At 38.8% G+C, this 22665-nt stretch overlaps 1 protein-coding gene across 3 annotated transcripts in view; it reads right to left on the bottom strand.

Annotated features, from left to right (window-relative positions):
• MYLK4 (myosin light chain kinase family member 4) overlaps positions 1–22665 on the bottom strand; it is a 131474-nt gene that overhangs the window by 36574 nt on the left and 72235 nt on the right. For 2 of the 3 annotated variants that reach the window (XM_030552289.1, XM_030552290.1), the window contains exon 1: positions 1210–1944. The exons of the other annotated variant lie outside the window; for it this stretch is intronic. In XM_030552289.1, coding sequence (XP_030408149.1) covers positions 1210–1872 — 663 coding nt within the window. In that variant the 5' untranslated portion in view covers positions 1873–1944. Of the gene's footprint in view, positions 1–1209; positions 1945–22665 lie in introns of those variants that run through there. 3 annotated transcript variants of the gene reach the window in all.

The following is a 22665-nucleotide window of genomic DNA, read 5'->3' as shown; positions in this document are numbered from 1 at the left end:
GTTACCAGATCTAAGCACAATGAAACAAGCTTACAGGAGTGATCCAAAGCCCATTATTGTTAATGGAAGTTGTTTCATAGATTCCAATGGGTTTTAGATCAGGTTCATGGAAAACCTAGCAAAGCTCTATTTCTAGTGAAGAGGAGTAAAAAGTTTTATTTCAGGGGATTTTTTACAAACTGAAGTTCCAGTTACAGTGAACCTAACCTTCTTAGGGCCAAGACCTGGAATTCTTACTCAGGTAAAACTCCCCAGAAGTCAGCAGGAGTGTATAAGTATTGAACCAAAATACATGTAATGAAGTGACTTGTATAGAACTGATCCCAAGCCCACTGAAGCAAGTGAGAATTTTTCCATCAACTTCAATGAACTTTGAATCAGGCCACATAAGATCTTCACTGAACTTCTTTTCCCAAACACTTAAAAATTCAGAGAATATCATAGCAAAATCTATGGCCAGATCCTGCTCCCATTGAAGTCAATATCAAGTTTGTACTGACTTCAGCGGGAATTGAGAATTCCTAGAATTGAGCCCCTAACTACACCTCTACCTCGATATAAAGCTGTCCTTGGGAGTCAAAAAATCTTACCGCGTTATAGGTGAAACCGCGTTATATCGAATTTGCTTTGATCTGCCAGAGTGCACAGCCCGGCTCCCCCCCAAAGTATTGCTTTACCACGTTATATCCAAATTCATGTTAAATCGAGTGGCGTTATATTGAGATAGCAGTATATGTTTTCTAACACAAGGAAACTGTAAATCAATAGTTCTCAAACTTCTGTACTGGTGATCCCTTTAACAAAGCAAACTTCTGAGTGCAACCCCCCCCCCGCCTTATAAATTAAAAAAAACTTGTTTATATATTTAACACCATTATAAATGCTGGATGCAAAGTGGGGTGAAGGCTGACAGCTCATGGCTCCCCCCCCCAGGTAATAGCCTCGCAACTCCCGGAGGGGTCCCGAGCCCCAGTTTGAGAACCCCTACTGTAAATAGAGCATTACAGAAAATGACCGCAGTTACCATCGACTAGATTTTCTGACTCATTTGCATTAAAAGTTGCTCAGTTTGGTCTAATACAGTTCAGTCTTAAAGCATACAGGTTTGGTTGTGTTAAGATTAAACAAATTAAAATACTGAGCACAAAGCAAAATACAGCCATACAATTTAATGATCCTCAGCAAAATGAAAAGCAAACCTGGGCTCACCTTTTTGTTTCTGTTGCTGGACGTGCCCGTATTCCTTTTGTCTGAGAAAGTCTGCACTCTGAAATTGTTTCCAACCTTATATTTCTTTAAGTAACTGCCAACCTTGACAAGCTTAGGAGGAGCTTTGTTTTTGAGAATTAAATCAGTGATTTTACACATTTTAAACTTCTCAGCCACATACCCTATAAGCTCCTGTAACCCCAGCACTATTTGTTCCATTCCATCTAATCTTTTAGCTTGCTGCTCTGCACTCTTGTTCATGTCAGAAAGGGTATTGGTCATTTCTATGCACAACGCCTTCATTTCAGACTTATTTAGCTTTTCACTTGTTTCTGTGGTGGGTCCAGGTTCAGTTGCTTTTGCCTTTAACACCTCAATATATTTTTCAATGCAACACATTTCCTGGGAAACGCTGTTTAGCGTCTGAAGGACATTGTCCTGCACAGTCAACAACTTATCTATTTTCTGATCAAGGGAGGCAAACTTCACATCCAAGGTGTTAAAACTTTCAGAGGAGCTGACATGTTTGCTTGCAGCAAAAAGAATTTGGGTGGTTTCCACTTCATTAGCAAGCCCCTGGTTTTGTAAAGCACTCGGATCAAATATTTTGACCAAGGAGTTTACCCTGGATGTAGCAGAATTCGTCCTACTAGAGGTGGTCATTATGCTGGTTTAGTTAGGGGTAGAAAATACTCTGATGGTCAGCTATTTAAGGCCAATTATCTGCTCAGAAAGCTCCACATCCAGTCTTCTCAAATACAAAACCCGGGTTTGGCAGATCAGGCTCGAGCTATTTGAAAACTAGCCAAATACATTTGACTATCACAAAGCAAGGAGACAGCTGACTAACTTAGAAAGGAAAACACTCCTATTAATTTTTTTTAACTTGTTTTAAAGTGAAATGGATATAGAGACAGACATTTGCTGAGCAACCTAAATGCACTCTGCTCAGTGACGTAAACCTGTGGGGAGGAGAGAGAGAACTGTTTGCACTTAAATGGAATTTGACAGTGTAAAGGCTACAAGATATCTGAGAAGCCACTATGGGTAAAGACACTGTAGCAGTAGTGTTACTGCTTGTCAGAAACATGCATCTAGTATGCAATGTTATCTCTGTCCTGAAGAGAATAGGGGCCTTTAAGGGGAAGCTAAATTTGAGCTCTTGAAATTTTTACAGCTTAATGTAAATTGTTCGGATTCAAACCTGCAGTTGCTTGAGAAACCTCTTATCAAGGCGGCATTAAAGAGCAAAAGAGAGAGAGATGTGATATACAAATAATACGTAAGAGAAAGTGAGACAGACAGTGGTATGCATACGCTATAGAAAGCCACAGCCTTTTTCCTTAAACTGGGCAATGATTACAACCAATCAGACACAGACAATCCAAATTCTAAAGTCTTTTTCCCCATAACCAAAGCTTTAGTTTAATCCTGTGTGTTATCCAATGTAGTTAAATTTAACACCAATGAAGCCTCTTATTATTTACAATGATCTGACTACAAAATTCAGAAAATGACGTTCACTAGCAATGATTGCTAGTTCTTTTTATTGCCTACCTGTAAATAGCTCCCTTGAAACCAGTCATTATATTACTATCACAAATGTTTTCCTGAGGGCTTTCACTTTTCTTAATGTCAGTGTAGGGTCTAGAGGAAGAATCCCATACCTGGGAGTCTGGAATTCAGCTATGCATATTGGCTAGAGGAAATAACCCAGGACTGGGGTTCACCTCCCAGTTTAGCTACACTATTAATGTGAAGTCAGAGGGGCTTTGGAGGCAGCAAGAGGTCTGTCCACATCAATCAACTTGAAGGATCTAAGCCTTATTTTGTGATGTGGGTAAATCATTTCCTTTCCCTGCCTCAGTTTCCACATATGTTAAATGGGGATGGCGGGGAATAATTAGTCAGCATGCGCAGAGTTTTACACATATAAAGTGCTAAGTATTTTAAACTTACTTTGTTTTCTGCCTGTAGTGTTTAAAATGTTTTCCATTTTAATTGCCTGAGCTCGCTCTCATAAGCACTTACAAATGGATTTTTAAAAGCTTTCCACTGAAACCTATTTTAATTTAAGAATGAATGTACACTTAGTGTTGATAATGCACTGAAAACTGATTTAGGAGCTTTTACTTGTTTTCCAGTTATCATGGGTTTTTATATTAGTCCCCTCGTGACAGCAGCTTGTCACCCTGACTGAAACCTGAAGTGAGCAGGCATGACTCTGAAACTTGTATTAAGATCTCCTCTTTACACAGCAGATGATATTGAGAGATTGCAATCATATGTTACGGTTAACAGTACCTCCTCTGCATTGATTTAAAAGATACAATGATTTAAAAGCAGGCAAGTGGATGGAAAAAGAGTGTGTTTAGGGATCCCAATTTCATGGAAAGAATAATACACCAAGCATCACTAAAAAGAATGCTGAAACAAAGAGCATCATGGAGATTCCAGTAAAGAACAGTTATGTTTAAGGCCTCTAGTGTTCTTCCATTCATCTCTGCTAGAAACATAAACTAAATTCTCTTGACAGTTACACATCTGCAGAAGCCCCTGCTAGTTACAAAATTCCATCAGAGGTGTTTGCACCATCTGCAAAATGGCCAGATTTGCAGATCCATTCATCACAGCTGAAATGTCTGTGCAGAGGTTCACAATTCTAACTCTGGAGCTATTTCCTTCTGCACACACAAGACCAATGGTTCATTATATGTCATCACCGATTCCAGCCAGGACGACTGTGGTGGATGTCTCAGTCAAAGCATGTTAGTCATGAGGTTCTTCTTTAAAATGGATTTTTTTTGCAGGAGCAGGGAAATGATAAAAAGAGGGGTCAGCTACACTGATAGTAATTCTAAAGTCTAACCTATACACTAAGCCACACATACTAAACATTTAAATCTCTCATAACACTTACCCAGGGAAATGTCACAAGAAATACATCAAAACGGTCATTTACTGAGTACTGTAATAAAATCAGCTTAGTATGTTTGTTTAAAAGTTTAGCAGCACAAACACACTAATAGGCCTATATGATGAATTTTTATAAATTTTAAGCTCCTGGAGACAGGGATGCTATTTTCCTTTACAGCACTATTATATGGACTATTATTGTAATTCTATCACCAAAAATTAGAAAGGTTTTCCCATCAATGCACTCTATTAATAGAATAATAATAATACCTAGCTCTTATATAGCAGTTTTCATAAGCAGCTCTCAAAGTGCTTTACAAGCTCTTTCTTAATATAATCCTATTACTCCTAGCTATGCCTCACTTTATTATGATACATAATGAATTTCCATCCTGGGTGTTTACATCCTTCAGTATTTGTTTCACCCTGCACCCTGAGTCTTGCTTAGCCATTCAATGCACATTTAATTCTTTCATTCTGTTCTCATAAACCAATCTTTACAATTAACACATCGCCATCCTCCGGTATTTTGGTCATTCTTACCTAACCTGCAACCAATTGTCAATATCCTTTTGGTAATGAGATGCCCAACCCTGAATGCAATGTTCCAGAGTCATAAGAGAAGGGCCTCCCTGTCCTGAGAAGTAATGCACCAATGGATGCCGCCCAAAATTGCAGTGATCTTTTTAAAATCAACCTAACGTGACTAAATTAGACCTAACCCCGTAGTGTAGACCAGGCCCTTGTTGAGACCCTAACACATTGCACTAAAAGTCCTAAGACTCTTTCAGCATTGCTGCTTTTTGGATTTCTCCTTCCCATTAAATATTGGTAAAAAAAATAGCTTTAAAAAAAGAGACAATTTTTTTCCTCTTATTTACACCTGTTTTCATCCAAAATAACCCCAGTAACTGTTGTCTTCCAGACTGCAAGCAAAGAGCAGAATTTGACTCATGATCACCATTTTTTCTCCGATTTCATAAACTCAGGTTTAATGATATGACAAGTTTTAATTTTCTGCATTGTGAAATTTCAATAAACATTTTCAATAAAATGTTGCACGTTGATGAAAAAAATGGCAAAACCAAATCTTTTTGCCATCTTTTCATCAGCTCTAGGTGATACTGTGATCCAGTGAAAAAAAGCATATACATTTGCTCAGTAGACAAGTTTCTAATCAGCCTATAAGAGATTAACTGTTTCAACTTCAGGGGAGAGACAGCTCAGTGGTTTGAGCATTGGCCTACTCAACCCAGGGTTCTATGTTCAGTCCCTGAAGGGGTCACCCAGGGATCTGGGGCAAAATCAGTAGTTGGTCCTGCTAGTGAAGGCACAGGGCTAGACTCAATGACCCTTCAGCATCCCTTCCAGCTCTATGAGATAGGTAACTTTGGCGGTGGTTATGTTTTATGGATGTTGAAACAAAGAAACTCACCCATATGAACATCATGTAAAGAGAAACCCTTCTGCAGGTTTTGAGCAAGCCACCATTTCCCATATGTTTTATATTATAGCTCAGAATATTAACACTCAGCCACCACACCATACAGGTGACAGTGTTGGCATGAAGGCTAGTGTACATTGGGAGATTTTCCACAGAATAATAGAAACACTTATGCTAAATAACTTAGTGTTAATTAACTGTGAACATTCACACTGTTTAATAGTCCTCTAAAAATATTTTTATTTCTTATCTGTATTTGGTGGTCTACTGATGCTGCATTCTTTCCAAGGACTTTTATGTATTAGAAGTTTACCTCCAAGATACTCCTGCATTTCCTCCCATCTTTGTTTCTGCACTGACACAAAGGACCTTTTACGAAGGGGTCAAAACTGGCTTTTAACTTGCATATATAATTTTGCAGGTGAGTAGAAAAGTCACATACAAATTTTAGAAGAAATATAAAAAACTCATATGGAGTTGGGAATGGAGAGGGGGTCTTCCCTCCTTTTTTTTACAGTACAAAAGTACTTGTAACTTTCTGGTTAGAAAGCTAGAGCTATGATTTTGTTCACACCCTTGAACTCACTCAAACTCCTGTCAAAGTTATGTTCTCAGTTAATTTCTATGGAAATTTTGTGGCTATTATTTTGGAAAAATTAGTCCACATGATTCAATATGCCACAGCAGGTCTGGTTATCGATGTATCCACCTGCTTCTAAACATTCAATCTCAGGTTCAGAGATGCTTCATCCCAACTCTGATGGGGTCTGATCCAAAGCCAGCTGAACACAATGGGAGTCTATTTTATTGAATTCAATGGGATTTTGATCATGCTCAAAGTATTTAGAAAAATACTGATATCCCAGTAAATCCTGAGAATCTACAAGAGTTACCAGTCAGTAAAATGGAAAAATATCTACTCTTTGTATTTCTAGTATGAAGATCTATCAGCAAGTAGAAAGATAGAGAACAGTTTTTTCTTAACAAGCCATTCACTTCATCTTCAGTGATTGGCTAGCCCCTTGGTGGTGCTACTAAGATGCTTCCTGGCATTATCTTATTTTCTTCTGAAGGAACTATTCAAAAGGGGGTTCCCCTCCTTCTTTCCCCCCTCTCCACGTCCTTTCAGTTTAGTTAGTTCATATTTCCTATTCATTACAAACCTAGACAGAGCAGCACATAAATTTATGACTTCTGGCACCCAACATCATAAACAAGAGCTCAAGTGGAAATGTTTGAGTAGTAGAATCTGAGTCCAATTTTCTCTGGCTGTAAGCCAAGTGTTGGGTTATACTATAATTCATGAAAGACTAGTGTCTCTATATTTTATCATATATAGAACAAAATACCTTGTCATCAATACCAAATTGTTTTACACAATGTGTCTCCAAAGTTTCCATATGCAGCACAATATCTTACTGTTCTCTTTCCTTTTTTTTTTCCAAAGAGGATTTAATTTTTCCCACCCTCCCCAAACAAAACACCAACAACTGCCACTCATGAGTTTGTAGCACGTGTATGGTGCACACCGCACATTCCAGTCATTGCTTAGTCATCTGTGCAAGCAACACAGATCCTTATGACATTTCTGTTTCTAAGTTCTGGCATGGATCAGTTTTGGAGGGGTGTATATTAAGAAAAATAAAGCAAGTTCAAATAGCTTTGGCTTACCAGCCACAGGCCACTGTGACCTCCACCTTGCACACCTCAGAAAGAAGTAGCAGCAGAAAACCTCACGTGTGTAGACAGACATTATTTTGTGAAACTCACACTGTAGGCAGATAGGGCCTGATCCTACTCCCATTGACTTCAGTAGCAGGAGATCAGGTTTAGAGTTCACAGTTACTAACAAGATTAGTAGGGCGAACCCCCGTGGAAAATATGCACCTTTCAAGGAGCAAAAAGACACTGCACAGCAGCTAAAGTTTCTGAACTAGTATAACACATATAATAGCTTTGGTTGGTTGTAGTACATATAGTGTGCATTTAGATACATATGCACATACATATATTACTATTTGCTAGAGCAGGTCAAAATTTTCCAAATATTCATTTTTAATGACAAAAATGAAAATGTGATTTATATTTTTAAGGATTCATACTACGCTCTTCATAATCCTGCCCTTATATACAATTCTATTCTCAGTTTCTGCTGACTTCCCCTTACTCTTCCCAAATCTTCCATCTTACTGCTCTTTTAGTCTCATTGTCCCAGTGTCAGTTCTGTGCCTTTTATCATGCTGCCCTATATACCTGGAAGAGTATTCCTCTTCTCTCTTTAAAATCCAATAATTTCAGCAATCCCTTCTACCTCTTTTCCTCTGGTTTTTACCCTGTGTCTTGGTTTGTGTTTGTCCATTTTGTGAAGCCTCAGTTACAAACTATTCAGGACAGGGAACATATCTCATAGACGCATAGACTCTAGGACTGGAAGGGACCTCGAGAGGTCATCGAGTCCAGTCCCCTGCCCTCATGGCAGGACCAAATACTGTCTAGACCATCCCTGATAGACATTTATCTAACCTACTCTTAAATATCTCCAGCGATGGAGATTCCACAACTTCCCTTGGCAATCTATTCCAGTGTTTAACTACCCTGACAGTTAGGAACTTTTTCCTAATGTCCAACCTAAATCTCCCTTGCTGCAGTTTAAGCCCATTGCTTCTTGTTCTGTCATTGGAGGCTAAGGTGAACAAGTTTTCTCCCTCCTCCTGATGACACCCTTTTAGATACCTGAAAACTGCTATCATGTCCCCTCTCAGTCTTCTCTTTTCCAAACTAAACAAACCCAATTCCTTCAGCCTTCCTTCATAGGTCATGTTCTCAAGACCTTTAATCATTCTTGTTGCTCTTCTCTGGACCCTCTCCAATTTCTCCACATCTTTCTTGAAATGCGGTGCCCAGAACTGGACACAATACTCCAGTTGAGGCCTAACCAGCGCAGAGTAAAGTGGAAGAATGACTTCTCGTGTCTTGTTTACAACACACCTGTTAATGTATCCCAGAATCACGTTTGCTTTTTTTGCAACAGTATCACACTGTTCACTCATATTAAGCTTGTGGTCCACTATGACCCCTAGATCTCTTTCTGCCATACTCCTTCCTAGACAGTCTCTTCCCATTCTGTATGTGTGAAACTGATTGTTCCTTCCTAAGTGGAGCACTTTGCATTTATCTTTATTGAACTTCATCCTGTTTACATCAGACCATTTCTCCAATTTGTCCAGATCATTTTGAATTTTGACCCTGTCCTCCAGAGCAGTTGCAATCCCTCCCAGTTTGGTATCGTCCGCAAACTTAATAAGCGTACTTTCTATGCCAACATCTAAATTGTTGATGAAGATATTGAACAGAACCGGTCCCAAAACAGACCCCTGCGGAACCCCACTTGTTATACCTTTCCAGCAGGATTGGGAGCCATTAACAACTACTCTCTGAGTACTGTTATCCAGCCAGTTATGCACCCACCTTATAGTAGCCCCATCTAAATTGTACTTTCCTAGCTTATCTATAAGAATATCATGCGAAACTGTATCAAATGCCTTACTAAAGTCTAGGTATATCACATCCACCGCTTCTCCCTTATCCACAAGGCTCGTTATCCTATCAAAGAACGTTATCAGATTAGTTTGACACGATTTGTTCTTTACAAATCCATGCTGGCTATTCCCTATCACCTTACCACCTTCCAAGTGTTTGCAGATGATTTCTTTGATTACCTGCTCCATTATCTTCCCTGGCACAGAAGTTAAACTAACTGGTCTGTAGTTTCCTGGGTTGTTTTTATTTCCCTTTTTATAGATGGGAACTATATTTGCCACCTTCCAGTCTTCTGGAATCTCCCCCGTCTCCCATGATTTCCCAAAGATAATAGCTAGAGGCTCAGATACCTCTTCCATTAACTCCTTGAGTATTCTAGGATGCATTCCATCAGGCCCTGGTGACTTGCAGGCATCTAACTTTTCTAAGTGATTTTTTACTTGCTCTTTCCTTATTTTCTCTTCTAAACCTACCCTCTTCCCGTAAGCATTCACTATACTAGACATTCCTTCAGACTTCTCAGTGAAGACCGAAACAAAGAAGTCATTAAGCATCTCTGCCATTTCCAAGTCTCCCGTTACTGTTTCTCCCTCCTCATTGAGCAGTGGGCCTACCCTGTCCTTAGTCTTCCTCTTGCTTCTAATGTATTGATAAAAAGTCTTCTTGTTTCCCTTTATTCCCATAGCTAGTTTGAGTTCATTTTGTGCCTTTGCTTTTCTAATCTTGCCTCTGCATGCCTGTGTTATTTGCCTATATTCATCCTTTGTGATCTGACCTAGTTTCCATTTTTTATATGACGCCTTTTTATTTTGTAGGTCACGCAAGATCTCAAGGGTAAGCCAAGGTGGTCTTTTGCCACATTTTCTATCTTTCCTAACCATCGGAATAACTTGCTTTTGGGCCCTTAATAGCGTCCCTTTGAAAAACTGCCAACTTTCCTCAGTTGTTTTTCCCCTTATCTTAATGTACCTTTATAAAGTGCTGTACAAATTCACCAGGCTACATAAATAACTTTTATAAATAATAAAAAAAATTGTAATTAGAAAGCCTTATTGAAGTAGGTAGTCTTTTTTTTTTTTTTTTTAACTTTTATCATCTTCTAATAGAGTACTATACATTTTGCAGGTTTTGGGTGGGTGGTGGTGGTTGTTTTTTGCAGAGAAATTATATTAACATCTATAACATTTAAAGCCTTATCAGTGTAACTTGTATAATTTATGTTCCTGGCATTTTTCCCTCAGTCACAGATTTTATAGATAATTTACAAAGAAAACTGTTTTCTTTTATCCTCATGCAAAAGAAAGCCCCTCATATGCTTTACTGAATTTGTTATAGAGAACACTAGGGTCTCAAATGAGAAATGCATTCAAGCTTTTAGGCACAAGAGATCCACTATCCAAAAATATAAATTTGTATATGCTGGAGCAGGAGCTGAGAGACTACTATATACAGTAGTGTCATAAAGATAGATTTGGTTAAAGCATGTCTGCTCCTGCTCTAATATATGGCAATGACTCTCTGAACAATAAAAACTTACAGAAACTGAAAGACTAGAAAGAAAGCGTGAAAGCTGTGAAGCAGATTCCGAAAGTCATGCTGTTTACTGAAAGTTCACAAATTTCAACAATGCTCTCACCCCCCAAAAATCAAACAACAACAACAAAAACAGATCAATATGGATCAAGGAGTTTATCTACATCAACTCATTTCAAAGACCAATAGTTATATAGAGTATCTCAGTGTATGGGGTTGAAATAATCATATGTCTAAAAGTAGATGACATACTGTGTCATAAGTGACATATGTTTATGGATCCCATGGGATCCACCCAAAAACCTCATCTGGAACTCCACTTAGGGTTACAATAGGCAACTGCTTCACACGAGTTAGGAGCATATAGCAAGAACATTTTGGCACTGAGCTTCATGAGATATGACTAGGGAATTTATAGCCTCACAGGGCTCTCTGCATACAACTTCATTACCTGCTAATTATGAATTCTGACCTCTCTTTCCACAATCTCTCTGGCAACAAGATATCCTATAGATGCCCCTAGTGATAAACCACAACAGTAAGTGCCTGAAACAAACTAAAAGGTGATCATCAACAGAGTGCTCTGATGAATCTGTAGAAACCACCTAATGACTAGAGGAGGTTTTTTTAATTGAAAAGTCCCTACATGTCATACAGCCTCAATAAATAAGAAATAGTGTCTGGTAACCATTCTCAACACAACTGCCTCAACCTCTCCAAACTTGTGTGTCTTTATTAACTCAAATTACCCTGAAAAGGCAAATACAAAGACACATCATTATAAGACATGTAGAGAACCTTCCTTTAAGGCTGCACTTGTTATGAAGTAGCTTCTGAAACCCTCCAAAGGCTTTTAAAATATAACTTTTTACAAAAAGATGCTTGCCATAATGCATACCTCACTCTGGAAAATACTTGTCTCCCTGAAGACTATAATGTAAGACACTGAATAAGAAGATGTCCTAAGAATGTAATCTTGTATGGCCTGATCCTACAAACCTAACTAATACTGAGTAGCATTTACTCAGGTGAGTTTCACTGCAGTCACACCAAGTGATATTTACTCTGTTCAAGTAGAATTCACTCACACTAGGTGATAACGCTGCAGTAAATGGAACTCTTTGTGTGAGGAAATGCTCCGAAGGTTGAGTAAGGATTGTAACATCACACCCTTAATCAGCAGTCTTATGCACAGAAATAATCTAATGTCTGATACTAAAGCATAAATGTCAAAGTCGGTGACTTATTTATTGCTGGTTAGCCTCCACTAATGATGTCCCCAGCTGCCTTAGATGTCAGACCCCATCTGAAGATTCTTACCTCTGCTTAGTAGTCCCTGTTTTTTCACCCATTTTAAAAAAATAAAGATTTTCTCAAGGCTGAGGAATATAGTGTGATAAATTACCCATTAATAGAGCAGAACTCTATTTCCAGGAAGCCAGTTTAAAGGAAAATTCCTGACTTTCTGAAGCTAAAGCCAGAGGTGTCATAGTTCTGAAATGGAGGAATGAAAGCGGCACTGTCTCCAGGTGCACCCGTGTTGTACCTCATTTCATCTGCTAGAGAGACTGGTTAAAATCTTTGGTTGCCTTCCAAAACTTTTCTGGCAGTTAGCATCCTGTATTAAAAATTTATAAACCACGAAAGGCCTTTTCTTACCAAAAAAAAAAAAAGTTAATGCAGGATGGATAGCCTGAAAAACTTGAAAGGGACTGTCATCAGAAGTGGTTATATGGAAAATGAGATGTAAGTAACTCCATTCACTCCCTCCGAACACCCTAAAAACACAGTGATTGTGATTTTAGTGGGAAGGGAAACTGTACCGATGAAAATTTCCTTAAAACAGCCATGGAGAAGAGTTCCAAAACTCCCACATAGCCTTTTGGAATGTAGCACTTTTACAAAGTAACATAAACAGCTCTTCCAACAGAAATATATTGATGAATATCAACACTGAGTTTTTAATTCATTTTCAAAACGACTCCACTCTACAGTCCATAACTGTGCAGCCCGGGTCAGAATTTATGGACACTGTGTTATGACCTTTTACACCACAGGCAGTCTTAACAAGTGAGGGAGATACAGAGCTAGGCAGAACGGCAATTTCTTTCAGGCTATCAATCTGTGTTCAGCTGGCTTTATAAAACAAACAGTTAATTTTGCATTCACTCAGAACTCCTCCAGTAGACATAGAATACCTAGACTAGCAGAGGTATCTGTGTGGCAATACGATGCCATGCAACTAGAGGGGCTAGTGCTCTTCTAGTAAATGCTGTATTAGTTCTTTTCATTTTAGGTAGAACCTTCTCTGCAAACCTTGTTGCAAAACTCAAGGTTATGGGAATATGGAAGCAGGGTGAAGTTAAAAAAAAGCAATGATCAGGTGTTAATTAAACTAGTTCTCCACAGTGACTGTTTGCCTATGTATTCATAACATATTTTTAAGAGATGAATTGCCCCCAGCTGCACTGTAGCAATACACCCACATTTAAAAATTCATGTGTTGGACCAAAAGTGGGAATGCATTAATCCTGCAACTGCACTGTGGGATTGTTAATTTACTGAAAGAATCTATACCAATACCAATACCTTTATACCATTGTGAATGCAGCCATAGTAGGGGGTTGCACCAACTTAAGCAAATCAGTTTTTCTACCAATTTAGTTAAATCAGTGCAAAAACTGTGTGTAGGCAAGCCCTAACTGCCATAACTCACCACTTCTTTGTGTAGAAAGTCTAGTGCCAAAGTACTGCAATAAATGGCACATTCATATTTAATACAGATGTCAGAGAACATGATTGTGTAGGTGGTGGATGAAGAGGAGTCCATTATTTTTAGAGCTAGGAGAAGGGTAGCCTAATTTTGGTGGCTTTGGTATATATTTGTATGCAATATAGTAGTAGCTATGTCAGCCCCAGAATATTAGAGACACCAAGTGGGTGAAGTAATATCTTTTATTGGACCAACTTCTGTTGGTGAGAAAGACATGCTTTTGAGCCACACACAGCTCTTCTTCAAGTCTGGGGAGAGACATGCTTTTGATTGATTTATATTTGTTATTTTAATAAAACATTAGTTGCCTCTGGAGGAGTAGATTTATTCAGCAGGAGGAGGAGGGGTGTGAGCTATATAAAAATGTCCTCAAATGCAGGAAATTGCATTAAATATTTCAACATGTTCCCTTGGTCCTGGTCAATTCCAAATGATGGCATTTATGGGAGTGAGGTAAGGGCTCACCAGAAAGCCTGCTCCTCAACTCTATGCACAACAGATGCACATATATATTCTTACTTGGCTGACTCTGAGCTTGGTGTTTGGGGTAAGAAATTCCATTCAGATATATTTCTCCTTTGATCTCCTGTTATCTTTCACATGGTGCATCCCATCAGCACAAGCAGATGCTACTTAACGACTTTGAGGAGCATCATAACCCCCATCTCCTGTTTTTGTCTACTTTAACCACTGCATGGTCCAACTAAATGATGGCTAAAGATGGCAGGCCACAAGACTGCAAATGGTATCTACACCAAAGAACCCCACTTCAAAGACACTTGGGAAATTATCAATGTCAACAGCCTCCTTTAGAATAACCCAAACTAGTGGCATATCTTGAATTCCTAATGGAGACTCTGAGCTAACCTGTGAGGTCCAGGAGGAGACCTGCTATGTTCCAGAATTTTGAAAGATACTCTAATTCTTAAATTCACCTGAGGCTTCCATAAGGGAGGAACATGTTCTGTTGCTACTCCATGTAATTGGAAGTGGCTAGTACTCCTTAGGTCATCTTTGAGTTAGTTAATTAGATTCCTAGTAGAATCACTCCTGCTGTTTCATTCTGGGTGGCCTAAATGTCAAGAAAATGAGGAATCAGGGAAGAGACAGGGAAAAAATTGGCAGTCATTAGTTAAAAGAGTTACAGCAAAAAACGTTTGGTGAGATGTTCAAAAGCACCTAACTGATTAAGCAGAGCAAGTTGTTTTTGAAAATCCCACCTGTTAACAATCATTATGCCTGCCTAATTATTTATAACAACCAGTTTGAGGAACAGGTGATCAATGCTCAAATTACTGAGATTGCTAGGTTACACATGAAATGCAAGGCTCAATAGCAAATCTTAAGGAATCTTCCTTTCTAATAACTTTCAACATTACTTTCAACTTCAAGTACTCTAGTAGGGGCTGGTGTCCAAACAATCACACATTCATAATTCCCAAATTATATCATGATTCTTCTCACCAAATAATTTGTACTTTGGAACTAATAGTGGACTCCGTTCCTCACATCCTAGAGTAAAGTATAGTGTAAGCCTAATTTCCCACCAAGCTAAATCAAGTTTCAGAGTAGCAATTTCCATGTTTCCTTTAAAAGACCTTAGGCCACAATGTTCAAACTTCAGTGCATCAAGTTAGGCAACTCAATTCATATTTAGACTCTTAAATAAAAATGATCTGATTTTCATTGGTGTTGAGCACTCAGCTCTTATTTACTACAATGACAGCATTTTTTCAGGAGTGGAAAGAAAAATATAACCATCCACATTCTATATACCTTATTTTAATTAATAGTAAAATAGCTATTTTCCTGGTTCAGAACCATAAAGCAGCAAGTATCAGAGGGGTAGCCGTGTTAGTCTGGCTCTGTAAAAGCAGCAAAGAATCCTGTGGCACCCTATAGACTAACAAATGTTTTGGAGCATGAGCTTTTGTGGGTGAATACCCACTTCGACAGATGCATGTAATGGAAATTTCCAAGGGCAGGTATATATATATGCAAGCAAGCTAGAGATAATGAGGTTTGTTCAATCAGGGAGGATGAGGCTCTGTTCTAGCAGTTGAGGTGTGGCAAAATTGTATGTGATCATGAAATTAAAGATTGTATCATAATTCCTAAGCATAAACAGGTGTATTAAGTTTGCACAGACAATTTTAATTCTGGCATAGGCAACCTTTGTTCTGGCATTTCCTAACTTTTGGGAGCTTGACTTTGCAACGTTCATTTTTATGTAGCTTTTTGTGTGTCATTTATCATTTAATTTCTATATTTGTGTTCTGCATGGAAAGAAGGCAGCTTTACTATTTGCATAGTATTGAAACAATTTCTCAAGATGGTGTTTAGGGCAATCAACCAGATAAGTTTTCAAATGAAGCACCTACGACTTCCTATTTAGATCAAACCTAGTCAACATAAACCCTTTTTATTAAAGCATACACTGATATTCATTGCAACTGGAAGAGCAGTTAAGATAAACTTGTATGAGAGGGCAACAGTATATATGAAATTTAATGTAATGAAGTTAGGAGAGTAATGAAGTTAGGAAGAAATTAACTATATTAGTATTATTTTTACTCAAGAACAATGATGTCACTGTACAGTAGTCTACTGAACTATGGCAATGATTATATGTACATAAAAAGAAATAGGAGTGTATGAGTGGTGGCCTCTGGTTAACATCAAAGAAAAACCTGGGACACCACATAGGCCTTTCTTGAAGTATGATGAAACCCTTCATTGGCAGAATCAGAAGGCATTAGAAAATAGCCTTTTGGAGAGATATAATTGTGCCATACAGTAGGTAATATCTGCTGTATTTTGTAATGCAGGTCGTGGACCCCCTCCTCCAGAAGAGCTTTTAGTCATGTTCAAATAGATGTATTTATTTACAATTATTTGTATTTTTTATTTACTCTTTATTTTTTATTGTGTCCTGTCTTTTGCATTTGTTTAAGATAACTGAAATTTACTGTGTAGACTAATAAACCTGAACACTATCTAAACTGAAGGGATGCTGAGTTAGGAGTGAAGCAGCAATGTAGGTACCCAGTCAAGGGCAAAATGGGTTGCGATTCCACTTCCTAATAGTGCTCTGAGGCAGTTCCGGCAGAAGTGCATGTGAGAACAGAGTGAGCCCAATGACCTGAAGGTCACAACGCTTCGTTACAGTCCCAAGAACAGAAGTATTATTTCTCCGATACATTACTATACAGGATGCACATAAACATACCAAGATGTAACCTACACAGCCTTTTGCAGCAGCAAAAAGGGTCCTTCCTTTGGCCAAGCTGAAACTGAAAGTTTGTCCCAGCTGGAAGCTACTTTTTAAAGAATTCATAGAAGTATAAGTCTGGATATATTTGTGGCTCAAACAAAGAAAGTACACCTAGCTAAATGAATCCAACTCATCCAAAGCAAAAGGAAAACAGAGCTTGCTTATTCCTTCACGTTGCAGTGAGGAAATCTGCATATTTTCTCCTTCCCCCTTTTTTTAATTGTGGAAATATTTAATAAGAGGAACTGTCTTACTAGAGATATGTTACTGCCTACGTAGGAGCACTGCCTATCCATCCCACGGTACAAACAATACTACCTATTAGTCTCACATTGCTGCCTATACCCAACAGCTATTGATCCCAGGGAACTAAGGAAGAGCCTACTTAATTTTCTCTTTCAGATAATGTGAGGTCATCATTCTTCCATAGAATTTCAAAATGGCACATACAATAGGACCAAATGAATATAAAAGATAATGTAATATAATACAATACAATAATATAGGACCAAAGCCACATGCTCTGGCAAATAGACCAAGTCTATTAGGAAGACAATGTGGTCTCGTGTTTAAAGCAGGCACTGGCATTCAGGAGATCCAGGTACTACCCTACCTCTGCCACTGACTACATGAGTGACCTTGGCAAATTACTTAAACTGGCTGTGCCTCCGGTTCCTGATCTATGTAAAAAAAGTGGGAAGTAAGAATGCTTGCTCATCTTTGTAAAGTGAATTGAGATGCTCTGAAAGACGTGCTGTATTTTGTATTCCATACTAAAAAAATCTTCGCGAAAAGAATGTTAAGTTTGCAAAGCCAAGTATTCAAGTCAGGAAAATTCAGATTAAAAGTTGCTTATTTCTGCTCTCTAGTGCATCTGAATTATGATATAGGATAAAGTTTTCAAAAGTGACTTAAATGTCTAAGTCCCATTTTCAAAAGGGGACTAGTCAATGAGATTTAGACTCCTATGTCATTTAGGATCAGCTTTGTAAAGGTATTTGGACACTTAAAATGCAGATAAATGCCTAACGTGCCTATGGGCCTAATTCCCATGGGAGTTCTTGTATTCAGCACTGTAGTCTCTTAGTGAGCAGGGAAGTGTTATTATTGATAGGGAACTGAGGCACAGAGATTAAGGCTGAAATTTTCAAGAGTGTCCTCTAAGTCTGGGTGTTTTAACAGCTGGCTGACAAACTTGAAATACATGCAGCAAATAAAGAACACACCATTAGTGGACACCTCTGGACATGCTGGCCCAATTGATTTGCCTAGCATCATATAGGAAGTCTGTGGCTGAGCAGGAGGAGAACCATCTCTCCCGATTTCCAATTACATCCCTTAATTACAAGACCATTCTTTCTGTTCCTGCAAGCCTCTACCTCACACACTACACATCTGCCAGCTTCAGCAATAGAGGAGACAAGAGTCCTACAATTAACAGCTTCATTAATTTCATGACTGCCTCATTCATCAGCCATCTTGTGCACTGATAAGAGATTGTGGGAAAAAATAGTATGTTCTTATGTTCATTGGATCAGAATCCAAATGCATACATTAACACCTCTGGCATAATGCATTTAGCAGTGCTGCATGACTTTGAGCCGAATGGCACCCTTGGAAAGGGGGGAGTTTGTGTGCCTGAGGTCTGCCCCACACTCTCCTGTGGCCAGTCAGATGGGATCTGGGGCTATGGCCTCATCCTCTCGTGTCCCCTTTCCTCCTTGCCCCATCTAAGAGGACTAGTGCTGCTACTGGCACCTGCATCAATCAATCCTCTGACTTGGGAAGTATAAAGACTGTGATTATGACTAGCCCATGTAGGTATCTTGCACCTGCTCGCTCCCTGTGCGTCAGCACAAGGCTAGCCACAATCTATCCTTATATTTGCACACAGGGCTGGCTACAGGCCACAGCGCGCCAAGCGCGTGCTTGGGGCAGCATGCCGCGGGGGGTGCTCTGCCGGTTGCCGGGAGGGTGGCAGGTGGCTCCGGTGGACCTCCCGCAGACGTGCCTGCGGAGGGTCCGCTGGTCCCGCGGCTCCGGTGGAGCATCTGCAGGAGTGCTGGACCACCGGACCAGCGGACCCCCCCGCAGGGAAGCCTGCGGGAGGTCCACCAGAGCCGCAGGACTGGTAAGTGGCAGAGCGCCCCTCGTGGCGTGCCGCCTTGCTTGGGGCCGTGAAATTGCTAGAGCCGGCCCTGTTTGCACAGTTAAGACAATAAATAGAAAAGATTAAGGCTTCTGCAGCATTGTACATCTGACAAAACTGAACGTTCTGTTTCTTTTGTAGAACACACCTAACCCTTCACAAAAATGTGAAGCTACAATTTCAAAAACAGCAGGAATAAGCTGTAGCCCACGAAAGCTCATGCTGAAATAAATTTGTTAGTCTCTAAGGTGCCACAAGTACTCCTGTTCTTTTAGCAGGAATAAGAGAGACTCTGAATGTGCAGGGTAGGCTGGTTATCACTACTGCAGGATCCAGATTCTTTGCATTTCCTTATGTTTCTCAGTGTTAATTATTAATTTTTTTTAGGAAGCAAAAAGTTGCTTTAAATGTTTGTTGTATAGATGTTAATGAAAGACCAGTTTTAGATGCCTGAGTGTCCGGTGACTCTACTCTTGAGATTGGGAAACATGAGAAGAGCAACATCTTGTTATGAAACAGACTCTCATCTTACCTCAGAGGCCCTCTTCTCCCTTCCCTGACCTATCCCCATCTGCTCTCTTCTTCTATTTGTGGAATTAAAATAATATTACTTGGTCTAATTCGACCACAAGTTGTTGGACTCAGTGCAGGAATCACTGGGTGAAATTCTATAGCCTGTGTAATAAAGAAGGTCAGAATAGATGACCATAACAGTCCCTTCTGGAGAAAGAATTGTAACATCTTTTCACTTTACGAAATGTAACAGCTCTTTGGGTTCACAGACACAAGTCCTTGTTTGGGAGGAAAAGAAGCAGAGAGATAGGCCCCACTGACACTACTGCCTAGTTCTCTTTTTTTTTTCTCTTCCCAGTATCTCATGGTAATGAGTTTCACAGGTTAACTGTGTGCGGCATAAAGTACTTCCTAATGTTTGTTTTAAATCTGCTGCCTATTAAATTTCAACAGGTGACCCCCCCACAAGTCTTTATGTTATGTGAATGGGTAAATAACTCTTCCCTGTTCACTTTCTCTACATCATTCATGATTTTATAGAACTCATGTCCCCACCCCTTAGTCGTCTCTTTGCTAAGCTGAACAGTCTCAGTCTTTTTAATCTCTGTTTGTATGGAGGCTGTTCTGTACCTCTGATCATTCTTGTTGCCCTTCTCTGTGCCTTTTCCAATTCTAATATATCTTTTTTGGGATGGGGCAACCAGAATTGCACACAGTATTCAAGGTGTGGGTGTATCATGAATTTATATAGTGGCATTATGATATTTTCTGTTTTATATTCTATCACTTTCCTAATGGTTCCTAACACTGTTTGCTTTTTTTAACTGTTGCTGCACATTGAGCAGTTCTTTTCACAGAATTATCCACAATGAGCAGAGTTACATGGGTGTAAAACTGGTGTAAGCAGGAAGAGAATCAGCCATTATTTTGTGTCCGTATCTAAAATGATTATAAGAAGTCATGTGTTCAGACCCATGCTATAGTCTCTGCTACACAAGGTTTTTAATGAAGACTTCAACATGGTTTAAAATTCAGATGTGATTAAATTGGGTTCCAGCACAATTTGGTAAACCAGAAGGATTATTTTATTTAATTTTATATCAGATATAAGCATATAACAAAACCAACCCTATATAAATACATATATGTATGCATTTTACATAATATATATTCCACAAAGTGGAAAGAGTATATAAATAATGAAATTCAGCAGTCATTATTTGCAAAACTTGGGTGGCAGGACTGAATCTGTAAAGGTAATAAAAGGCATTAATTATTAAAGTGACTAAATAAATAAATAAGTGAGCATGCAGTCTATGAGTAATGGGGATTAACATATACTAAATTGCAAAGGTTTTTTTGTGTGACCAGACATCCCCCTATTTTTGCCACGTTTCTCCGAGTCATTTTTTTCCATTAATGCAGTAGCAGAAAGCTCAGTCAGTCAGTTTGCATATGAGGGAAGAATTGCAGATTTCCATTTTCTCAGAAATCTCTCTTTTGGCCACTAGAACAGTTATTGCAATCCATTTCTTAATGTTAACTGGTAATTCCAGCACCCCTAAAATACACAAGTTTAGAGAAGGGAAAACAGTGACATTACAGTTTTGGAGAGAGCACTGAATGTCGTGTTCCAGAACATACACATTTTTGACAGGTACAGAGGATGTGGGAAAGGTTGGCATGTGGCTGTTTACCTCTCCAACACTCAGTGTGTTGCCAATCTAGCCTTAAACAAATGCTTTGAAGTCCAGTAGTACCTGTTTAATGTCTTGCTCTGAAATAACTGTAAGGATAAAGAACTTCAAGTATCTTTCATGTGAAGCCAGATACCATCCCAGACTTCTGTTGTGACAGTAAGGCTAAATTCTTTTCTCCCATTTTCTTTGAGAGTGAGATTGAGAGGGTACTGCAAAGCATTAAACCCCTATTAATAATTCTTACAAAGTGACTTTTGTTTCCGTGTTTCTTAACGTGTTATTCTAGAGGAGAGATAGTTGACACAGACCAGTTGTCCTCTATCCAGGCATGAAGCCCTGAGCGTAGTCACTGAAAGAAGGAATTGTGAAATGGCGGTAGCTGGTATTCATTACACATGTAATTGAAGGAGGCCAGTCTATCATTTTGTATTATCTCTTTAAATTTTGTTAATTCTTTTTTCTATCCAAATTGTCTCAAGCATGGAGTTGGCCTTGAGCCTGAGAATGGGTTATCCCATGATGGTATCTGGAGAATTAGTAAAACTGGATGCTGTAATAATCTTAATACATTGCAGTATGCCCGTGTAGATGCAAATATTAGATTTTTTCTTAAAGGTGTGGGTATTTCATGGAAATTTGTTTTAATATATAGGTGGACGCTGAACACTCTGCTACCAAAAGATGCAAAATTTTGTTGCACATTTGATTCAGTCATCCTAACTTCATAAGAGAAAAAATATACCATCTTTTGGGAAGCCCTTAAAGCTACTGTAAGGGATGAATACATAAAGTGTGCCCCCCAAAAGAAGAGAGAAGGACAAGTTACTAAACACTCTCTGGCTAAGGAAACAGATGATTTGGGGAGAACACACAAGACTGACCCAAATGATGAAAACTTCCTACATTCTCTAATCAACTCCAAATATAGATGTACTGAATGCTTAACCAGTCAAATCTAATTTACACTCAACAGGGTCAAACAAAGATATTATGAATGGGGACATAAAGCAGGTAAACTACTTGCTAGAATGCTTAAGATGGAATTAGCCAGAAATCATATTTCTTCCTTATAAGAAGACGGGATTGGTATCTTCAAATCAACAGATATAAATAATCAATTTAGCAATTCTATCCAGCTTTATAAATCAAACAACCAATATGACCTTAACAAATTTCACTGAGTCTTACCTAGCCTAACGAGTGTTATTCATGGACAACAATTTCTCAACACAAGACATTGAGCCCATTATAATAAATAAGAATTGTAGAAAAGCACCTGGGATGGATAGCTTTCCAGTAGATAGCTACAAAATATTTTGTAATCAGTTATCTTCTTTTCTTTCAGGATCTTCACTGAAACATTCCAAAAAGGAAACTGTGTCTCATGACATGACAACTGTTTTAATTACTTTAATATTAAAGAAAACAAAGATGGTCGCAACTGTGGCAGTTTCTGCCTCATATCTCTACTGAGCACAGATTGCAAAATAATTGCAAAAAATGTTAGCGACACAACTGAACAGCATCATCCTATTCAATTATGCATGCAGATCTGTTGGTTTCTGATAACAGAAGAAAAATCTCTCACTTGATTCTGCAACCTCAGAAGTCAGA

The sequence above is a fragment of the Gopherus evgoodei genome, chromosome 2 (assembly GCF_007399415.2).
Source record: "Gopherus evgoodei ecotype Sinaloan lineage chromosome 2, rGopEvg1_v1.p, whole genome shotgun sequence".
Classification (NCBI taxonomy): Eukaryota; Metazoa; Chordata; order Testudines; family Testudinidae; genus Gopherus; species Gopherus evgoodei.
This window is presented reverse-complemented; position numbering and strand designations above follow the sequence as displayed.